The sequence below is a fragment of the Centruroides sculpturatus genome, unplaced genomic scaffold (assembly GCF_000671375.1).
Source record: "Centruroides sculpturatus isolate CEXI.00-Female unplaced genomic scaffold, Cexi_2.0 scaffold1123, whole genome shotgun sequence".
NCBI classification, from domain to species: domain Eukaryota; kingdom Metazoa; phylum Arthropoda; class Arachnida; order Scorpiones; family Buthidae; genus Centruroides; species Centruroides sculpturatus.
In genome coordinates this window covers 118,651-139,982 of record NW_019385642.1, presented here as the reverse complement: position 1 = coordinate 139,982, position 21,332 = coordinate 118,651, and the positions used below count along the sequence as shown (strand labels likewise).

The window sequence follows — 21,332 nt, the reverse complement described above, 5'->3', positions numbered from 1 at the left end:
ATATAATATATACTTGTGGCCCAATATACAAGTATATTTAAAAACTAACATGTCTAGATTATAATAATAAGTATTAAAACTTTATCAAGAAAAAAGGATATTTTAAAAAATTACTTCTACAGACACTTTCAGTTTTTACTTAGAAATAGATAAATTCATTTATTATAAAAGAGAGTAAAGAAAATTTATTTGAAAAACACAAATATTTGTTTTATTTGGATCTGTAATTAATAAAAAGCGATGAAACATCATTTTAAAGTGCATTTTTATTCAATTAATATAATTATAAATAATATGTAGCCCAAAAAGTAGCCAAAGCGCCAAATGATATTTTTTACGTGAAGCAAAAAAAATTAGCCACATTTGGCCCAATTAGCCAAATCTTGCAATGTTGGAAGAAATACTAAATAAAGCTGGAGCTGTGAGTCAAAGGATTATAGACCCAAGTGCGGGGAAAAAGAGGCAAAGGACAAAAGATAAAGAAGTGAAAAAGGTTGAAAAATTACGGGTCCTAAGGACTCTCTATTTGTTTAACAGAAGATCTATTTAACGTTTCTCACTACTACATCTTTTGTCCTTTCTCATCTTTCCTTCATTTTCCCAAATTTGGGTCTATAATCCTTTGATTCACAACTCCAGCTTTATTTAGTAATCATTCCGCATTCACACATCTCAAAGTATTAGAAAATATTTTCTTTCCACTCAAAAATAAAATATGAATAAAGGTTTATGGCTTTGTGAAATTTTTTTTGAGTTTATGCCGTTGAAATAAATAAATAATAAAAAAATTAAAACATTTGTCAGTTTTGTTTACACGTTTTGGGCCGCATTGGAACTTGCCTTGGGCCGCATGCGGCCCGCAGGTTGGACACCCCTGCTCTACGTTAAAATGTCCTTGTTTAACGCTGTTTCGCTTAGCGCTTTGTCATCTAGGAACGCATTCCCCATGTTAATTAAACAAGGTCTTACTGTATTTTAACTACCATATATCTATATATATAAAAATGAATGTATGTGTGTCTGTCCTTCATGCATTACCACATCGTTTATCTGATTGCCGTGAAACTTTGGGAAGTTGTTTAATATACTCCCACGAAGGTTTCTGGCATAGTACGATTGCCATGAAACTTTGGAAAGTTCTTTAATACACTCTCATGAAGGTTTCTGGCATAGTACATTTATCCTACGATAGATGGCGCACGTGTATATGAGCATTTTATAGTGTGTTCGACCGATTTCAAATTGTGAAGACCATTTTCCCCTCCAAAAAATATCTCTATATATGCATTTGTGAACTGTTATTTACCATATCTGTAATAATTTTTGTTTAATTAATCACTTTATTTCAACTTTTTTTTTGCTAATTAGGTATTCGCTCAAACTTTGTTAAAACCTTAACTCTATCCCGAACAACAACTGAAGTCGTAGGAGGAAATTTGCCTATTTTACCGATCTAGGGATCCCCTTTTCCAAATTTTAATATTGACTCAAAATAATTTAAAAAGACAAATTACAATAAAATGGTTTATTATCTAACTATCAGAAATTTCACAACATGCAAAGGAAGAGAAGAAGGAGCAATTAAATAATCAAAATTATAAAGGATTAAAAATATATATATAAAAATGGGGAATATCGCACTTCTAACAATCTCTGCGAGTATGCGGGCTAAATTTAAAGAATCCGTGCTTCTCGCATGTACAACTGTATGTGGCCGGCTCACGCGTCGGAAAACCTTCTGATTTATTCGCGTACACACCAGATGTAAAAACAAAAAATATCGTGTATCCACAAGCACTTCAATAAATAAATTGAATTGAAACCACATTTTGAAATGTTTTCCCAATGAAAATTAATAATAATAATAAGTTTCAATAAAAATGATAAAATGTAAATTTAATTTTATCATAACGAGTTTGCTTGAATTTTGTTTCTTCTGAGATCGCAGCAATGCACGACAGGTAAGCGAGTACTATATATAACCATTCTAATAGAGGATGTGTCTCTCACATATTTATAATAGATGATATGTGGCTTCTATTGTGAGGTTTTATTGCATTATATAAGTTACTTATATTTAATCTACGTTATAGTGAAACATTTTAACATTAAATTGGATTTAATTTTTGTTATGTTAAAAACAAATTCCTTGTTATAAAAAAAATTAATATTATATCATATAATTATTAATTTTAAAACTACATTAGATTAACAAACCTGTAATTGATGATATTTGAGGCAGATAATTTCTTCGTCAGGAGAGCAGAGTTGAGAGAATTCTATAAGTGGATCTTGTAAACGACGAGCAAGAGAAATAGCTTGACGAAGTAGAGGAGGATAATCTCTGAAGTCCATCTATTAATATTTATTTATAAAATACAGATTTAAGAACAAATACAAATTTCTACTAATATACAAAATTTTACAAATTATCAGATACTCTACTTCTCCTTTCTTTGAATTCATGTATACAGTGGCCAGTTCATTATCTACAAGCTCTACGCTAATAGCGGGCATTTGCTCGGACTCCATTAATTCATTTAAAATTGCTTTGATGTCGTCAACAATCATCAATGCTTCCCTAGTGTAAACAAGCTTATTAAATTATATAAATCTCAAATTTTACAATCATGAAAAATATGTTTTACCTTGACTCTCCTCCCACAGCTACTACATGAGGTTTTTTGACTATTATAAATTTTCTTAAGGCTTGAAGAACTGACTCCTAAGTGCCATAAAAAGAAAATGAAAATTTAATAAAGTATATGAGAAGATTTGATTTTAAAATTCTATTTCTTTAAAATGTACAATTTTTTCAATTATATATTGAATTAATATAAAAATAAAAAGCTAATAAAGCTAGTGATGAGACATTACCAAAATTTCTTCCAATTCTGATTCTTTTGAATACCTTCTAAATTTTATTTTAGTTTTGAAAAAGTAATGCTTTACATTACAAACATGGTACATTCATTAATTAAGAAACATCAAGCTTAAGAATGGAAAGAAACCTGAAAATTCTTCATTTATATGTGGATATGTATGCTTTTATTGTGCTACAAAATAAATTTGTAATTTTATTTCATATAAAGTTATTATTATTGCAACATTACTCCCAAAGAAATTACAACTAAATTCTTTTACTCAAAAAAAATATTCCATCATGTCACCTAAGATCCATGATCTTTGGAAACTGCTTCGTTGCCTGACATGATGACTGGGAGAGAAGGAAGGTAAACAAAAAGATAAACTTATTTTTTAATGCTTCTTGCGATTGGCATGCATTATAAATGATTTAATTCTATCATATTTAACACTAAATAAGGTTTGACAAATGACGCATTGAGCTCAAGAAATATCACCACCACAAATAAACAAAGTTTTGAATTCATTCACTTGAGCCAGGTTTCCTTAAATGTACAAGTGCATGAACTTTTTGAGGAAAAGAAGAATCAAATGTATATGTTTAGAATGACTCATCTTAAAAAATCAATTTTTAAAACTCAAAATGGCAGTAAACTCAGTGCAAACAAGTATTTTTAATTAGAATTTTGCAAATCACATTTGAAAATTTAACATATTACAGCATTATCATAGTTATAATAGCAGTTTTAATAGAAAAGTCATTTTATCATTACAAAACACTTCTATATAGACAAACTAATTTAGCTTGAACAACACCTTGAATACTTTTCTCAGCAACACTATTAATTTAAATAAAAACAAACTGTCTTCTTAAACAGTTTGAATCTTCTTGTTAAATCTGATGCAGACCTATGAAAAGTTGGTTGAAAACATTTGTTTAAATAAATTATAGTGTTGCTGAGAAAAGTATTTAAGGTGTTGTTCAAGCATTTTATTATTATAAGTAAACATACAAAATATTAAAGATAATTTTATATAATATTTTTTAAATTAAAATATAATTTTGTTTATATTTTAAACTGTTTGGCAACACAAATATTTTTGTCACCTGCTGGCCTTGATTTCAAAATGTAGGCCAAGCCAACATTATACTGGCTGGAATGCAATGCTAATGTCACCCTATCTCCCCTAAAATGGGACAGTTAGTACCAACCAAGTGCAACCACCTCTCATCATTCTGACTACATGAAAAAGTCCTCCATGACAGAAAACATCTCATGTACGGGGCATCACATTCTCTCTGCTTTATCAACATGAAAGTTTCCAATAAATTAATAATTATAGAAGTAGTCAAATAAATAAAACTCACGCCAAAATTGTATAGCTTCTTGATAACAAGCACTGAGTTCAGTGTTAACATGATTTTCTTATATCGCAAGTACTTTCGACGAGTATTATATCGTCGTCCTCAGGCGAAAAATAATAAATTTGAAAAATAGAACATGCAGAGTGTTTCAAGTAGAAAACGGTAAATTTTTCTTGTCAATTTTAAAATTATAATATTCGGTAATTCCGTTGGTAACGTGCAACAAGCTTTTGCGGGCGTTCGAAAGATCTTAAATCCACTCGATTAGCAGTGCATGCATTGAGGAGCGATCGTACTAATTGTGCGATTCTTGACGCATTTTGTTGTTTAAACGCTGGTATAAAGTAACCCATATTTCGGGCAAGTCGAGGGTAGGAACGTTGCATGCGTTTGTGGTCATTGTGAGGAGCATTTCCCAAGTAAATGTAATCCTTCTATTATTACAGCGCTTAAGCAATGCTGTCTTTGACCATAATGGGTTATAGCCCTGCTGTAGAACTTTTCTGGCGAGCTCTGTGGTCTGTCTTCCTTTGTTTATATCTTCCTGGTGTTCTGCGATACGACAAGCGAGCATTCTTGTCATTGTCCCTATATACTTCTCAATTATCCCTGTTATTGGATTTTCTAGTTGCACTGCGTATATTCCCGATTTTTCTAAAATGTCAACTTTATCCCGATCATTGCATATGCTCCTGCATAGGGTGGGTTGGGAAATTAAAGGAAGGGTAAAGCTGTATTGCCGGAAAATATGGCTAATAAGTATGGACGGTGCTCTTAGATACAGCAACGCTGATTGCACTCTAGACATTTCTTTTTTATTGTATAGTGTGGTAAACGGGAAAAGCGAATCTTTTACCCTACGTAGTACATGTGTAAATCCAGCATGATGTACTGCCGTTCTTACAATTTCCAATTAGACTTTTATTAGAGCTTGTGATTTTCCCATTTACCACAGAGCTCGCCAGAAAAGTTCTACAGCAGGGCTATAACCCGTTATGATCAAAGACAGCATTGCTTAAGCGCTGTAATAATAGAAGGATTACATTTACTTGGGAAATGCTCCTCACAATGACCACAAACGCATGCAATGTTCCTACCCTCGACTTGTCCGAAATATGGGTTACTTTATACCAGCGTTTAAACAACAAAATGCGTCAAGAATCGCACAATTAGTACGATCGCTCCTCAATGCATGCGCTGCTAATCGAGTGGATTTAAGATCTTTCGAACACCCGCAAAAGCTTGTTGCACGTTACCAACAGAATTACCGAACGTTATAATTTTTAAATTGACAAGAAAAATTTACCGTTTTCTACTTGAAACACTCTGCATGTTCTATTTTTCAAATTTATTATTTTTTGCCTGAGGACGACGATATAATACTCGTCGAAAGTACTTGCGATATAAGAAAATCNGACCCAATCCACAAACAAACTGAACTAAATGTGAAGTATGGGGATGAGCAATGGCTTGATTTATGTCTACTCCAACTTCATTTGTACGATTAACAAACTCAAGATACAAAGCATTAAGTAGATCTTCTCTAGGTATGTGTTCCTGAAACAATTCAAATTGTAAGTACAACAAATAATTAATTTTCTTATTAAATGCAAAAGAATCATTTTAAGAATCTGAAATCGTGACCAGATTTGCTTGATTCCAGTTACTGGAAAATGCCTGATTTTTCTGATTCTGATTAATCATCCCATCACTAGATAAAGCTAAATTTACTATCTTTCAAATGATTAATTTAGCTTTATGAAAGAATATGGCTAGTATATGTAGTGTTCAAAACAACTGGGAATGAAATATTGAGGGTATTAATTTAAATAAAACTAACCTTTTCTGCTCTCTCCTTTTCTCTCCATGCATTTTTTCTTTTCAAGAGATGAGGTAACCTCAAATAGTCTGTAACTTCTCCTGATCCATCTATCATTGCCCCAAAAGCTGGAACTTCCCTTGAAAAATAAACAAATCGAAATGTTAACCCAAATCAAATCCAAAATTTCACATTTTTCTGCTGATTGCTTTTACACGTATTTGTCCTTTCTCAAATTTAATAATTCTGAAAAAAAAACTAAAATTGTCTTCTCTAAATATGCCAAATTTCATTAGCTTACACTGCTTAGTTTACAAAATATTGTTTTGTTTACAGAACAATGTCCTTGACCAGGTTCCCATAGGAAGCCCTTTAAACTTTGCAATAGTGTGTGCTAGTGTGAAATGAAATCAGATGAAACTAAATGACAGGAAAACTGTAGTGTTTCTCAGGAGAACCGGAAAATAATTTTTCAGGCAAGAAATTAAATCCACAAAAGCATTTAAATTCATAATGACTTGCAGACCATCAAGTGATTATATCATGTGCAAATGATAAACATCCATGACAATGATTATCTCTTATGGCAATCATGACAGACTTCCATGACATCAATTTTGATGATGTCAGAATGGAAAATTACCACCTTATGCATGCAATCATGTGACAAAGAAAAATTGTATGTAACTGCATGCATAAAGTAATAATTTTATACAGTAGTTTTTAATGCCCTATTATAAATGGAATAATGTTTTGATCAAAATAGTACATAAAATTGCCATCAACACATGTGATTACAGGATCACAGATCCAAAGAGTATTGAAATGTTAACTTAAACTTTTTAATTAAAACATTTAAAATAAAATAGAGTCAAACTTCAATGAACTACTGCCAACTACATACCATCCGACTGACAGCCAAAAAATGTAACTGAACAGATTGTCCCCAAAGATAAAAGGATAGGAAACCCAAATGATACACCAGGGGTGGCCAAGCTTCTTGATAGTCCGAGCCATTTTTCAAAATTTGAAATTTTTTGCGAGCCGCAATTAAATACGTATTAAAAAGGTATGCAAAAAATTCCAGAATTATATCCGTAGCAAGAGTGATACAAATTGTTTCTTCCAGAGCACAATGTCAGCTGTCCATTGCAATGACAGTTTACAAATTCAAATCGGTCTGGAGTCGGTCAATAATGGACAATTACGCCACTGTTTATGTTCGTTCGTGCAGTTTTCCATGAGTCATATCATTCTTAACTTGGACAGAAATGAAATTTGTTACAATGTTGCACTTAATCTTTCATATTTCTTGTTAGTAATTTAAAAGACATTTTGAAACACATACGGAACAATAATAATTTTTTAAAATATAATAACACAAAAATGAAAAGGGAACTCGGGTACATTTATCGAGAGCCACAAATAATCATTCAAAGAGCCGCTTGCGGCTCGCGAGCCGCAGGTTGGCTACACCTGTGATACACCATAATAAGTGAACAAAGTCCTTTCAACACTATTTTTGTCTTCAAATATATGCCAAACATATATTACAGAGAAGACAACTCCTCTTTGCCAGTTTGTACTGTTATGTTGTTAATTACAGTAATTTGCAAATCAGTTATTCCAGATGATGATCTACAAAGAAGCCTAAAACATTAGAATTGAAGTTATCATATATGATATATTATCAAGTAAAGGGGGGCGTATCTGGACGGCAGCGCTGTTGGTGACTTTTTGATAACACTTCGAAAAGTAACAAGGAACTTATACAATTTTTTTCTTATTTCAATTTTTTAATTAATAAGTGTTCTAAACTAATAAGAAATTACTAGTTACAAGGTTTAATGATAACTAATAATTATGGAACGTTCTCCTGTTAAACGTGGTCGACCTCCGAGCAGCCGAACGAAAACCGAAAGCAAAAGAATGCAACAACACGCGACCAACACGAAACTGATAACTGATTATAACACAATAGTGGAAAAAAATATACAAGAATTTCCGACAAATTCAATTGGAACTAATATGGATACCATTCCACAACATCTACAAAATCTATCAGGTGAGTGCAGAGACTTTTATTCATCTTCGCCGTTAAATTTGAAAGACAGTTTAACAGTAGATCTATGGAGCAAAATCTCGGAATTAATTAATACATCGAATGATAAACTATCTCTACAAATGACATCAATAAAAGAAGAATTGAACTTAATACACGAGACCATACGAGAAAACAAAATTCAATTCCAAAGAATGTAAGATCAAATAGATAATTTAAAACTGCATATTGATAATTTAAAACTTCAAAAAGATCTGATGCAATATAAAATGGATACTTTGGTAAACGACTATCACTGTAATAAAATAATATTATACAATTATCCCACTTCAAAAAACGTCTCTAAACCAGAAATTCTGAAATTTATAAATACTTCATTGGTCTTAAACAACATATCTCAAGACGAAATCTTAGAAATAACTCAAATAAATAAATCAGCTAATCCAGTAATTAGAGTATCCTTCAATAACAAACAGATTCGAGACCAAGTTTTTAATACGTTTATATCAAAGAAGCAACAAAAACTATTTGTAAATTGGGAAAATTTGCAAATCGTACCATATCTCACTAATGAATCACGAAAAAGAAGGAAACAATTACTACCAATTTACTACAATTTAAAACATCAAAATCGCTATGTTAAATTACGAAATGATATCCTGATAATAGACGGAAACAGAATAACATTTAACCTTGAAACGAGAAATTTAGTAAATGTGGATACCTTTTTTCCCTTCAACATATCAGCAGAACCAACAAGTTGATATGAACAGCATAGTAAAAATCATCAGATAAAAGTCAATAAAAATAATAAGGCTACCTTGATTTTAAACTGGAAAGTACGGATACACTATGCTAATGGAAGCAGCAATATCCCAATCTATAAACTCCGACCAAATCAGTCTGAACCGATGCTCTTATCACCCTTGGTACTTGGAAATACTAAACATACCTTCTGTACAACCATATATAAAGAAACCGATCAACTTCAATGTTAAAAGACTGATTGCACAGTTTCGGCTAAATAAATATTCTATCTATAACAATAATAATTATATAGAGTTTTCAAGTAATCAATGTCCATGGTGCAAAACTAAAGACTTTTCAATGGAACATCTACTTTTAGAATGTCAGAATCTATTAAATATACGTGAATCCTTCAATATTACTCAAATTCTACAAGATGATTCCTCTCATAATTATAAGAATAAATTAAACAATATGAATAAAATAGAGGTATATAAAATATATAATTACGTTACCAAATGTATTGAAAAATTGGAATACTAAGCTTACTAAATAAGCTTGAAAACTAATAATGACTAAAATAATGATCAACTAGAACATCGCTGCATAACTATAACTATAATAAAACGTGAAAAATAACTCGTCCTTATATGTTAAAATGTCAAATACAACAATAAGCAGATTTTTACAAACAAATAATCATAATGGATAGTCTAGCAACAGATATAGTATTATGCTATAATTTTTTTATCAAAGCATAAAAAAATGTTCATTAACTAAACTTATCAAACTAAATTAGAAAAAAGAATATTGTTTACTTTATATATTCTTGTATTATTACTACTATTAATCCTAAAAGTGAATTGTAATTTAATTCAATGTGAAAATATATCAAAGTAAAACTAAAATGTAATTAATTATATATAACTATTGTACTGTTATGAACTATCAATAAGTAGTATTGTACTAATTTAAAATGTACTTCCCCCAGCAACAGGAAAAATTTCCTACTGCTAAATAAAGTTTGATATATATAATATATTATCAAGTAAAGTATTTAAATTTTAAAACATTTTGCAACTTTAAAAATTGATATTTGCTTTCAAAATACCAGTACTGTACATTAATTATTTTAAAACCCCTCACAATTACCCTTTACATCCTTGATTTGGGGACAGGTGTTAATGAACTACTGTAGTATAAGAATTAAAACCAAACTGCAAGGATATCATTTTTGAATTTTCACTTTAATAATTTTAACTATGTAACAAAAAACTTAATTTCTGGTTACATTTTTTTCAGTTTATTAATAATTTTATAAAATTTGTAAAATTTATTATAGGACAATTTAACAAGTTTCTACATTTGTAACAGATTACATCAGTGTTTTCCAACCTTTTCCTAATAATTAGTGACACCTCCAACTTGATAATTTTTTTTATAACACAACTATCTATTATAAATGTAAAGTTTCTGTGCTTTTAATACTTTCAATAATACACATAGTCATTATGACACAGGACTAAGCATAGTATTTTACAGCACTGAGACCCACAAGTGGCTGAGTGAATAAAACCACCGAACACTGTAGTTGGTTTGTGTCTCACCCACCATTGGGCTAGTCATGTGAAGTTTTCCAGGTTTTCTTCACATGCCTGACACCTAAATAGGGGCATTTCCCATTGAAAGTCCACCTGGATGGCACTTCTCCTTAGCAATTATCCAGGTACTGGATGATTGTCTTCTTCCATTAATCCAATTCATGGCACCCCTGAAGTGTCATTGTAGCACCCTAGTGTGGTATGGCATCTCAGATGAAAACAACTGGATTACAGTATTGTTAATATTACATAAATAATAGCAAACATTTACTCGCTGACATCATAAAAAAGGACTGCTTTTGCAACACTGCCAGTCTGTTTATCTGATAAAAACATTACCAAACTGACAATGGCAGCTTATCAAGGTTTGACTATATTTTAAATTCAAAATTGAATATTCTATGTTTAACACTGTAAATACTATAAATTTTGTATAGATTTAAATTAAGCAAAACAATCAAAATTAATTGATCTTTCTACAACAGCACTAACAAGTAAAAATTATAAAAACTATTAACAGACATTCATTAAAAATGAAAAAGTGTTTTTATTAGTATGAAAGAGCAAAACTTTTCAAAAATGCTTAATTACATCTTTCAATTTAAGACACTTTTTTATAATTACAAATTAAAACATTCCTTCCTTCAAGAAGACCAAACCTTTACTAAGCATTTTCGAAAAGTATTTTCTCATTGTCACAATTTTCACCAATTAACCTAGAATTAACAGTTTTAACAAGTTAATTATTCTAAATATTTTCAAAACTTCCATTTTTCTTGTACATTTTTTAAATACTAAATTTTATTTTTATAATATTGACTTTTGTTCATATTTTTGGTTTTTCAACTTCAATTGATTTATTTAAATATATATTTTTGACTTTAAACAACAGAATAATTTGCAACTATTTCTGTCATCTAACTAAAAATTACAATTTTTACCTTTCCTAACAATTCAATCTATTTACTATAAAAAGAGTATTTTAATGATTTTAAAAAACACTTACCAATCTGGAAGATAAGCAACACCTAATACACGAATTCCTTCTCTTGTATCGTAATCTTCATCTTCTTCCACACCTTGTTCTACTTGATATGGGGCCATTTTAAGCCAATTATACAGTTTTCGACAACAGAACTGAAATAAGTAAACTCTTGTTATTTTATACCAAAAAAATCTCAATTTTCATAATTTTATTTTTTTTATATGTGCCAAAAATTTATTCTTTACCTTAATAATACCTTCTTTGGCTTCTAATAACAAACGGGCTCTCATTTCTTTTTCAAAAAGAGGATATAAAAATTTTGTAAGAGCTATTTCTAATGCTTGGTATCTTTGGCCATTCCATTCCTGGACATTTTTACTGAATTCATCCTACAAAAATTATTTTTAATTCAGAATATTTCATAAATATTAAAATTGCATTATATATTAATATTATATTTGAATATACATATTTCCAACAATTAAATCTGAAACTCTAATAACAGAATTTTTAAAGTTTCTGATTTAATTCTTGGAAATCTTTTTCCAATGAAACAAATAATAAAATAAAAACTCCTTATTGCAGTGTACTTCAATATAAGAGCAAACAAACTAAAAGTATTTTGCATCATCTTCCAAAAGATCTGATCTTACGGAAACTGTAATTGCATGCTTTAAAATTTGGAGCACCCAAAAACACTCGATTGCTCTCATGTAATCATACGAGTTGCATTAAGTTATAACGCTTCCAATTATTTTTCTCGAGACTGGAAATAGATAGAAATATGCGGTTTGTTTTAAAATATGCATGCACTCATTGTGAATGCATGACAGAGATGGCATCACTATATGACACACAGAACTCTAGCAGCAGAAGTGAGAGTGAAGATTGTTTTTGATACTTAAAATGGTGATGTTTTCATTACAAGAACAGCATGTAATCATTCGTTTTTTCCATTTGAGTGGTGCGACAGCAATTGAAATTCATCTCTAGTTGAGTGAAACATGTGGTGATTGTGTCATGGATGTGTCTAATGAGTGTTCATGGTGCAACAGTTCAAAGAAGGCAGAACATCATGCGAGAACAAACCAAGACAATCTCGGCCTCATGCCAGCCAATCTGACGACACGATTGAGCGAGTGGAGAAAGTTGTTTTCAAGGATCACCGAATGAGTGTGGAACACATCGCCTCCAAAGTTGGCATTTCCATGGGATCTGTGCACAAAATCCTGCATGAAGACCTGAAAATGTGAAAAGTGTCCTCCAGGTGAGTGCCATGAATGCTGACGGACAATCACAAGGCTGCATGCATGGCATGTTGTCAGGCAATGTTGATGCATGGTGACTTTCTTTTTATTGATTGTGACAATGGATGAGACATGGATGCTGTTTTTTAATCCTGAAACGAAGCACCAGTCAGCTCAATGGACTCACACAAACTCACCACCACCAAAAAAATTTTGGGTAAGCACCAGTGCTGAAAAAATGATGGTGGCCATGTTCTGGGACAACGATGGCATAATCCTTACTCATTGCATTCCAAAGGGCACTATGGTGACAGGTGCATCCTACCAAGATGTTTTGAAGAACAAGCTCCTTCTAGCATTGCATGAAAAATGGCCAGAAAAGGCTGCATGTGTGCTCTTTCACCAAGACAATGCATCGGGCAAATGTGACGAAGTGATTTCTCATGCTCCCTACTCACCTAGCGCCTGGTGACATTTGGCTGTTTCCAACAATAAAAGACACTTTCCGTGATCGCACATTCACTAGCCATGCCACTATTGAATCGGCGATTTTCCACTGGTCAAACCAGACTCCTAAAGAAGTGTTCGCAGCAGACATGGAATCATGGCATCGACATTGTGAAAAATGTGTATGGCTGCAGGGAGATTACATCGAGAAGTGACACAAGTTTCACAGTTTTCGTGTGATTAGTTTGTGAGAAAAAAATCTAATGCATGGTGTTATAACTTGAATGCACCATGTATAATAGATTTCATATTGCCAGATAACGCTGTATCTCTTATCTTAAAACGATTCATTTTAAAAAATATGATTGTTATATGAATGGATTATTTTAAATGCCAACTTTATAACAGATTGTTTTGTAGCATTTAATTTGTACCTTTGTGTCAATGACATACTCACAAGAACCCATAGAATGACAGAGCACCAATAAATTCTAATATAGATTATATATTAATTCTTAAAAGAAGACAATTAAAATATTGTTGTTATTTCAATGTACACATGTAAAAATTGTTTTACTGTTATCATATAAAGATTACAAAAGAACATTTAAAATTATTCATTAAAGTGCTAAATTTATTATTATAATATATTATTATTTTGAAATTACAGTATGAATCCACCATATGACGACAGGTTTCACATGCAATTTCAAGTTTACACTATTGACAATTCAAAGAAAAAAAAAGAAAAATAAACTTTCTAATTGCATACTAAATCCATGCCATTTTTAAGATGCATGAAGTCTTATAGTATCTAACTCATTCCCATTCTCGAAAAGCATTACTGCTTTATTTTTCACTAAACACTGGGACTCGCAACAGTCTTTGTCTAGAGTTCTTGCTTGTAATACATCATATCCATGTATTATCAGTGCTTCTATTTGTTTTCTTCATGCTAATTATTTTGTAAACATGGCTCCAAAATTCAAGAAAAGTGATGCTAATAGCTCTGATAAGCCAAAAAAAGCAATAAAGGGCTTATTTTAGAGGATAAAAATTAAAATTTTAATTTAGTGAGAAAAGAAAGAATTCTGCTTCTGAAGATTTTTTAAAGTTGTTTTATGATTTACCGTATTATACCATTTGTTTTTAGTATAGTGTTTATACACCTTATTCATATTAAAAAAATATGTGAGATGGGTATGCTATATAGGAAAAAGAGATTATGAGAAAACATTAAGATTTTGCTCTTTCTGTAAATTTAGACATCAAAAGAAAATATTTTAAATAAAAACAAATGATAGAAATTCAAATAATTAGCATACTCTGTAATAAAGCTGTTTAATTTCATCCAAATATACATGAGGACCACCATCATCCCGATGCATTGAAATCTGTATGGTAAGCAAGCCTTCGTCTTCTGCCTGATATAAAAACAAAAACTTACTATTTAAATTCTTGATAATAATATAATTAAATTATATAATTCTTTTATATTACGAAAGTATATATAATTTCATAATTTAATAAATAATGACACATCATAAAATTTTTAAAAGTGTATAATCTACATTGTTAAGTTATAGCTTTATAGTTTGAAATTTTCAGTAGATTTTAAAATAAAAAATTAGAATTTTGGTTGTTCATCATCAACATTGGATCTGAGCAGTAATCAGCTAGGAGAACATTTAAAATGACAATTTATTTCATTCAAAAATAAAATAAATAAAATTTTCTGCTGAATCTGATAATTTTAATATTAAAAAATGTTGATAAAGGTATATGTTGAAAATACTGTACTTCTCACAAGATGAACTGAGTGACAAACTGTATTTTGTCTTTGTAATCTGATGAAAGTTTCCTAAGTACCAGCAGAGAAAAACTTAACTTCCATAAAGTTCAGATTGAAACCATTGTAGACTGATCTTCCTTACATTCTTTCTAGCATATGTGTCAAAAAAAAAACCACTAACAATGCTTGGAAGAGATTTTTCCATTTATATTTAAAAATCTAATCATAATAATAAAACAAGTGGACTGCCATTAGACAATGAATTTTTCATCAGTCATTCCAAAAAGCAATTAATTGAAAACAAAAGGATAATTGAAGATTTTTATTCCATTTCATAGAAATATTTGCATTATTCAATATTTTCAATATTTGATGATTTTAATAAAGTAATTAATTAATGTATAACATCAGCTAAAATTATTTCAATTAAACTGCTAAAGAACAAAATCCTCAAGTGAAATATTCAAACATTTCTTTCCTACAAAAATTTATATTAATTGATTAGAATATACAAAGCAAAAACATTGTAAACTAGTAAAATTGAATTACATTTAGTCCAATGCGAGACCTTGCACATGGAGAGATTTTGGAAGTTTAACTCCTATCATTTTAGAAAAATTAAAAAATAATACATTTATTTTGTAGCCATTCAGTTCCTTAGCAGGTTTTTTAATAGAATAGCCCTTTAAAAATCCTGAACCTGAACCTAGTCCAATCTTTGACTCAACTAATTTGATTATTAGTTAATAATAAAAACAAAAATTATATACTTACAATAATTAAACGAAGAAACTGGTCACCCACTAAATCTTTCAATGGCTTGTTTTTTAAATACTTCATTGTATAACAAGGATGATTTTCATCAACTTCCTTAGATTTTAAAAATTTATTTACATTAACAAATAATTATTATAATATAAATTCAAAATCAATCATACCTTTATTCCTTTCTTTGTAGGTTTGATGTTTATTTTTGCTCTTTCAAAATATGTTTGTCTAACACATTTTCTTACAACAGGATCACAGGAAATTTGAGTGGCTACTACAAATCTTGCTGCTCTTAATGCATCTTCAGCTGTAGGAAATCTCCTATAATAAAAATATTTAGAAAATTAGTTTGTATGTAATGTTGAATTTATTAATCCAATTTTCAAAAACCACTTTTCAAGAACAATCATTATATATTTTCAAGTGCAAATATTGTCTTTTGAATTAAAATTTTGCATGACATTTCTTAAAAATCAATTTTTTTCCACTTATATTAAATCTTTTTGGTACTAAATATCATAAATAATTTGCTTCTAAACACACAATGTTGAACTACAAAATTATTTTAGAGACTAACATATGTATTTTTAAGTTTCAGTTGCCTGTAAAGTATCTATAAAATATGCCATATTTTCTGAACTATTATTTTTTAATTTTTTTAAAAATAAATACATAAAAATATAAATGTGACTTTTACAAAGATAAAACTTTGTCCTTCTTTTCGCTATTATTTTAATGTTTCAGATATGTTCAATTAATATCAGTCTGAATCATCATAACATTAGATGCAGGTAAGTATTTATATAATATCATTAATTTTATAACTGGATATATTGCACAACACCACTATTACTTTATGAAATTATGCATTTGATGTTTCCATAGTTCATAATGTATTTAAAATAATAATACTTTCATTATTCAATTGAAGATGATATGAAAGGAACCATGTTAAACAAAATAGTAGTTGACTAAATGCCAATATTACAATAAAACAACACAATATAAGTGTTATATGTGAAAAACAGTTGTAACACAAATTTTTAGATGATTTCAGTACCAAATCAATGCTATTCAAAATTAGACTCTGAAATTTAATGTTACTTATTTTAAAATTATTCAAATTAAATTTTTTCTACAGTATCTTAACAATTATCATACTTCGAAACAAAATCTCCAGCAACTTCTAGTGGTCCAATAGGATACTGATCTACTTCATGCCGCTGATAATTATCTCTTAAATTTTCGCCAAAATGCTCAGGAGTAAGACCAAATTTTTTAGCTAAGCCATCTAGAATAATAATAAAAAATTAAAGATGTTTTAATGTTATTGTTATTACAAATTGCAAAATATTTATTACTCTTTAAAACTGACAAAATATTCTTGTAAAACACTTTTTCTAAAAATAAAATAAATTTTCAGTTATAATTAAAAAAAAATTATACAAATGCATGCATGTATACACTTCATTACATTATACAAAATAAGGAAAATATTTTATTAATAGAAAATTGCATTAATTTGTCATTTCCTATTAAAAATTATGATTAAAGCATACATTAAAATATGCCACATATTAAAGAAATATTCCCAAGCACTTCTCATAAGTTTAAAAAAATAATTCTCTATCAAACAAATAATTTGATCTATTAGTTTGAAGTCTTGTTTCTAACTAAAAATATAAACAATGAAGCATCACTTTTAAATCATCTTTTAGTAAATCATCACTTTGGTTTACAATATGTAATTATTTTGTATTTACAATACATAAATACACATTATCTATAATCACTATTATTTTACTATTTAAACACAAATGACCAATATTTTATTGGGCTGCAATTTGAAAAAAATTGTAGACCTATAAATTCCCACTGTCATCTGCCTATCTGTCTTTCCTTAATCTCAAGAACAGAGTTAGACAGATGAACGACAAGACCAGATGTGGAAAGCTTAGGGACAGGAGGTTCTGATTGACTATAAACGAACTTCCTATGCAAACCAGAAGTCACATTATTTCAATTCGAAACTTTTCCCCTGAAAGGAGTTAGTTAGATAACCAGCATGACTCAATTGCTAAAGGGAAGTATGACGTACAGAGGCAAGACACTACTAATTTGCTATGGAGAGCACATACTTTCAAATTAAAGAAATATGATTAAAAATTGCAGCCCAGTTCCTAATATATATATATTATTAAATAAAATGTTATAGACAAAACAAAAAATTATTTATTGTGACATTGTCACAATAATGGGTTGCAGTTTATAATCATATTTCTTTAATTTATTTAATTTAAAACATATGTTCTCCATTGCAAATTAGTAGTGTCTTGCCCCTGTACATCATATTTTTCCTTTAGCAATTGAGTCATGCTGGTCATCTAACTAAGTCCTTTCAGTGGAATAAGTTTTGAATTGAAATAACTTGCTATGCAAACCAGAAGTCACATGGTTTGCATAGCAAATTCGTATATAGTTAATCGGAACTTAATACCATTCTCGAGACAAACAGAGCATCAATTTCTAACAGAAATGTATGTTTAAATTTGACACTTGCCATAAGCCCACTCATTGCACATCATGTTTGTCTCTCACTCCCACCATTTAACTAAAATTGCACACTGCATTCACAAAGCTGTTTTTATAATAAAATTATTTTACATTAAGTTTATCTTTATTTGCTTTCAATGACTATATTTCAATATTAATATCGAGTCAATATTGAGATTATGGTATGTTACAGTATAATATGGGTTATAGTAATAGTCAGGTCTATTTTTAATAGTAATTCTCAAGCAACCAGAAACTGCATTTATCTGGCACATACCCGCAAGTGTTGGTTAACTGAGATTCTATTGTATATTAAGTTTTAACACTACAAGCAAATTCAAGTAATATTTGTATTAACTACATTTTTAACTAAACCAAATTAAATTCAAATGGTATGTTCAACAGTAAAAATTATTATATTTTATAAAAGCACTCAAATAATTAATTTTAAATTATCTCTGTTTTATTTTCATAAATAAATGGACACTAACCAAGTCCCGCTTCTCGACAAACAGCATATGCATCTTTCCTGGCAGCAAGTTTTATTCGACTAGCATCATTTTCAGTTTCATTTTCATTTTCACCCTCCTCTTTTTCATTTTCTTGATTTTCTACCTCTTTCTGTACTTCTTTTGGTTGTTTCTTATCTGCTGATTCTCTCATAGCAGCCAAATCTTGAGAATAGTATAATTTAAAATGACAACATACATCCCTAAGTTCTTCCATAGTATTTGCTTCTTTCAATCTATATAAATAACAATTATTTCTTTACTAAAAATAAAAACAGATAAACAAAAATCTAAAAACATAATATCAAATTAAATTTAATACATAATTTCAAATTCACAAATTAATTTAAAGATCCAAATCCTCAAATGTAAAGTAGCCTTCCCACAATTACTAATTTGAGAATCATTATACTTAACAGTAAACAGCACTTTGAAAGTCCTAATAGCAGGTACTTTATTTAGTCATAAGAAAGTTTAATGAGGCTTATGTGACTGTTGGGTCGGTACCTCTTCGATACCACATCAGGATGACACCATTGTATCCTTAGGTCGATACAGAGACTACAAGTTTGTGCGAGCAGTTATGTATGAGTTTTGGACCCGGAATGGAGTGAACGGAGAGAAGAACGAAAAAAGCTGCACTCAAAGATGGTTTAAACATAAATAACCGTTTATTTATATTAAATCTACGTTAGTTATACATCCGAATTAAGGTTACAACGTTAGTATTGGCTACATTTCAGTTACGTGAATTGTGTTTAGCATTGATCTTTACCGCAATTCCATTTCCTAGTTACAATCGAGTTCGCGACTAGTTTACGCGGAGAGAGAAAGCGTACAATAGTGCGTGGGCAGGATAAATACCTTATATTATTCTGTTGTTCGAGTAACAGCAATAAAGTCCCACAGTTCTCTTCGAAGTTAAGTAGGTGAATTGCTGAAATCTTCGAGTTCAGTAGGGGAGGAGGCGGTGTTGGTTGACGAACAGAAACAGTCTCTCAAAGGAAATCTCGGTGTGGCGCGCACACACAATCAAATAATAACTTCCACCCCCTTACTCATTGTGCCTGTCCTTTTTATACGAAGTCCTCTTTTTGGGCCTTACCCGATTTCGTCAGGGATGACGATCTCCTTGGACCAATGAGGTGACGAGTGACACAATCCTGACACAGAGATGTACTCATCCCAACAAGGAACTCAACTCATGGGAATCAAGGTTTAATTTTAACCAGATTTTATGTTTCCCTTTTCTCTTTTAATTTTTTAATAACTCATTCCATATTTATAAAGTTGCATTTAAAGTTGAATTAAAATTTATAAAAGATTAAAGTTTATAACACGAAATTTCTGATCCTCACACTTAATCTCATAAAACTTTTACATTTCTTGTAAATCTTTTGTACATTACTTGTCACTGAAGATTTTTAAGTGATCTGAGAAAAATCATTCAAAATTTTTTCATATTTGAATTCTGATTCATTAACATTGTGTTCCAACAACTAAGCCCTTGTGTTTTATTTCAGGCAAATAGCTTATGGTCTAATGCTGAAACCAAAAAGTTGAATTTTCTACTAAACTTGTTTTCTTTTTATCAAACAAATCAATTTGAAAACACTACAGTTATGTGAATGTACATAAAATCAAAATAATCTCAAATGCATGATTATTTCTTGAAATGACTAATTTCTTAAATACAGATTTGATTGATTGTTATTACTTTCTTAATGATTTAGTTGAACTGAAGACAGAAACAATAACAAACCCAGTAAATTGTCATCTCAAGATTTCCGTAAATGAATAAGTACAGCTTGTTTCATATATCTTTAGCAGGCTGTACTGCCTGACAAAGATTTATGAAACACAGACAGAAATGCACAGTAGCAGGGACCAGTCTATTTACTTAGTGTTTGATGCATCTTTAACAAAATCACTGTGTGTTACCAAAAACAAGGCTCTAGAATTTATAAAGTTCCCAGAGTGTTTGTAATCAATCTAATAAAAACTACTGTTAACTTGCAAGATTAATATAAAAATAGTTACACTATAATCATTAATAATAACTTTAATTTATTAAAGTTTTTATTTTCTTAATTAATTAATTTATTAAGTATATAATAATTTTATTATATAGAAAAATATTTTCTTAGATTTTATTCATTGCAAATTGATTTTTTTGTTTATTTAGCACAACAAATTTAAAAGTTATGTATTTAATTTCTTTTAGTCACAAAACAATGTTGTGAATTAGTCAAAATATAATAATAATAATAATGACTCTCCCATGGTCACCACCTGGTCGTGGTGGGAGAGCCCAGTAATTTTACTGATCCATAGGGCAATGCAGGCTGGAGCACAAGCTCCTGGTAGGGACACCCATGCCAGTAAGGTCTATGGGGAGAAATGAAGCTAAGAGTGACCACACACCCACATAATGTGGAGAAATTTATGATGGTAGTAACCAGATCTAAGTATGATACTGGCTCGAACGTCACCCGGGTTAACAAGGTCCGCGTTCGTGGGTTAGGCAGAGGCTCACGTTCGAAAAATAGGCTCCAGTCTCCCTTGGTTACC

General features: G+C 30.2%; 1 protein-coding gene across 1 annotated transcript in view; it reads right to left on the bottom strand.

Annotated features, from left to right (window-relative positions):
• The window catches only part of LOC111640824 (transcription elongation factor SPT6-like), a 143,850-nt gene that overhangs the window by 47,381 nt on the left and 75,137 nt on the right, over positions 1 to 21,332 (bottom strand). Inside the window, exons 12-22 of the mRNA XM_023386887.1 lie at positions 18,744 to 19,014; positions 16,861 to 16,990; positions 15,870 to 16,020; positions 15,706 to 15,801; positions 14,465 to 14,563; positions 11,691 to 11,834; positions 11,467 to 11,597; positions 6,072 to 6,189; positions 2,649 to 2,725; positions 2,446 to 2,581; positions 2,218 to 2,355 (exon numbers count right to left, since the gene is read on the bottom strand). Coding sequence (XP_023242655.1) covers positions 2,218 to 2,355; positions 2,446 to 2,581; positions 2,649 to 2,725; positions 6,072 to 6,189; positions 11,467 to 11,597; positions 11,691 to 11,834; positions 14,465 to 14,563; positions 15,706 to 15,801; positions 15,870 to 16,020; positions 16,861 to 16,990; positions 18,744 to 19,014 — 1,491 coding nt within the window. The remainder of the gene's footprint in view (positions 1 to 2,217; positions 2,356 to 2,445; positions 2,582 to 2,648; positions 2,726 to 6,071; positions 6,190 to 11,466; positions 11,598 to 11,690; positions 11,835 to 14,464; positions 14,564 to 15,705; positions 15,802 to 15,869; positions 16,021 to 16,860; positions 16,991 to 18,743; positions 19,015 to 21,332) is intronic.